The sequence below is a fragment of the Perkinsus marinus genome (assembly GCF_000006405.1).
Source record: "Perkinsus marinus ATCC 50983 genomic scaffold scf_1104296958712, whole genome shotgun sequence".
In the NCBI taxonomy this organism is placed as follows: domain Eukaryota; phylum Perkinsozoa; order Perkinsida; family Perkinsidae; genus Perkinsus; species Perkinsus marinus.
This window is the reverse complement of record NW_003206658.1, coordinates 835,261-837,619: the sequence shown is the minus strand read 5'-3', so window position 1 is coordinate 837,619 and position 2,359 is coordinate 835,261. Positions and strand designations below refer to the sequence as shown.

Here is a 2,359-nt window from a genome sequence, read left to right as displayed (position 1 = left end):
GGATAGACGGTTTGTTTTGGTGAGTGGATGGTATGCATTGATTATGCATTGATGCCTCCATTCATAGGCTCATTCCGATTGGCTACCACTAGGTCAGCTCTCGGTCTATACTAAAGTCGACCTCCTACCCAATACTCTCGTATCTAAGATGGATGGGTACTATCAATTACTACCAATAGGTCTCCTCGCAGGTCATCGTATAGGTACTGGATCCATTCATCCCACGTGTCTAATCCTCACTACAATGCTACTGTAGGGGGTACTGGGGGTAACTGGACGATAGACCCAACAGATGGTAACATCAATGATGAGTCTAGTGAAGTAGTAGTAATAGAATGAGTAATAGTAATAATGTAGACCATTTCTTTAGGCTGTATGCTTAGAATGGAGACTCTCTATCGGCTTCAGAATCAATGAGCCTCCACCAGGTAAAGAGGCCAATTGTCAGTGGAAGGTTAGAAAGGGAGCATGCCCACAAATGTAGTACCACACTACTCTGAAAGTAGCATAATTCATAACAGATACACACTTAGTGAGATCAAAGCAGGGTCCGAGCTGTTTATCTATTATGGTGATGGTTATGCAGAGGCAAGGGATTATGCAGTAGCTGATGACTGTGAATGGGTACAAACAGATGATAGTTATGATTCCGATACCAGTCAATGATTCTCATATTAGCCTTGCCATTGTCAATACCGGGATTATTATTACCACACAATCTACAACCCTTCCAATCTGCCTCGAAGGATCATCCTACTAATCTGATATACCGAGGGGAGCTCGTCATCCCCATGCATTACCATGACCGAGGCATGGTAGCATAATACCCTACAGTGAGGATGTTCCATAGTTGGATTATCATAGTATATACTACAAAGTATACTACCTGGACTCCACTACCATGGAGTCGATCTCAATGTGCCTCGTTGCTAGGCAACAAGTCTTGCTATCAGTTGGAATTGTACTGTAATGGCCTCATGCTCATCGGATACTGGCAACTTGAGGAAAGATGAAGAGGAGGAGGAGGAAGGCCGCCTTAAAGTCATGTCTAATAACCCCGATTATGAGCTGCTTTCTTATTCAGCATGCATACCCTCAGAGCCTTTACAGGTGAGTATATACCATGGCATGGACCTGAGAGTGATCTATCAGGAGGAGACCCCGATAGGGGAGTATAAGTATCATGCAGTAGAGGATCATGATAATCGAGCAGCAGCATTGCAGAGGGTACTTCTTGAACGAAGAGCCTTGTCTCGGGATATGGTAGTAGGCCTTGTTAGAGAAGTAGTAGTAGTCTAGTGATAGGTGAGGTTACAAGACTCTCTCATGGCTAAGACACAGGAGAATCTATTGCTTCGTGGAAAACTTGGTATATCTGAACTTGAACTGGATAGGAAAGAAGACATTATACGAGAATGTATAGAGCAGATAAGGAAGTAATATTCCTTGATGGCAGGCAACCCTGTCATCATCATCATCACTTACAGACTACATGCCGACAACAATCGTCTATTATGTGTAGTACAAGCTAATGGGCTGGATATAGGTAGGATATAGGCTCATTAGAGAGTATACAGCCTAGTTAGGTGGAGGAGGAGGAGGCAACAAGCATCATCGATCTATGGTATCATCTCCTGCTACTACTACAGCTAGTATAGAGTCTGAGTGTGTTATACCTCAGAGTAAGCCCATGTCGGCTGAGGTAAGGCTTTACTATTATCGGGATAATGAATACTGTGTTACTCCTAGGAGGAATACTTCCGTATGGTTGTATTAGCTGTTAAACTCAACTCTACTTATTTGGATAACCTTGGACTATTTGATCCTAAGGACCTCTATGGAAGGGCATGCGAAGAGAAGGTTATCATCATTGAACCATGTCCTATAAGCTATCATAAGGTACATGTATCAGGTACCCTTCCATCAATGGCATAGATGGGTCGAGTCCCAGATGATTAGAGGGGTAGTCATGATAATGATGGTATAACCTCAATACCACATGCAGGTGTATCGTCCTCTGGCGGGATCAGCTCCCGGCGTCGATTCAGAGGAGGTCGGCAGAAAATCTACCCAGGATGATGACCATCTGCAACAAGCAGGTAGCATGACTCTAGAGCTAAGGGGATTGTAATAGGGTATAACAGGGACTGCACCGAGTGGTGGCAGTGGCTTCTTTGGTAATCGTCTACAGCTACCGGAACGTGTTAATGGGTTATTTACTTCCATATCAAAACGGGTGAGGTCTATGTTAAGGAAGATATGCATTATCAAAGATGATCAGGTAAGCCGACAAAGTAATCATGATATGCCTAAGAAGGGTCTAAGGGGAGGAGGAGGACGGAGGCGGCGGCGGCGAGCA

The 2,359-nt window shown here is 44.2% G+C and overlaps 1 protein-coding gene across 1 annotated transcript; it reads left to right on the top strand.

Moving 5' to 3' along the window:
* Window positions 1-969: 969 nt before the first annotated feature.
* Pmar_PMAR011726 (hypothetical protein) lies at window positions 970-2,181 on the top strand (the record flags this gene model as incomplete). Its single annotated transcript, XM_002773818.1, has 9 exons — window positions 970-1,110; window positions 1,153-1,263; window positions 1,306-1,417; window positions 1,457-1,546; window positions 1,587-1,702; window positions 1,750-1,860; window positions 1,913-1,963; window positions 2,006-2,099; window positions 2,135-2,181. The coding sequence occupies 9 exons, from the start codon at window positions 970-972 to the stop codon at window positions 2,179-2,181; spliced, it is 873 nt and encodes a 290-aa protein (XP_002773864.1).
* Window positions 2,182-2,359: the final 178 nt, after the last annotated feature.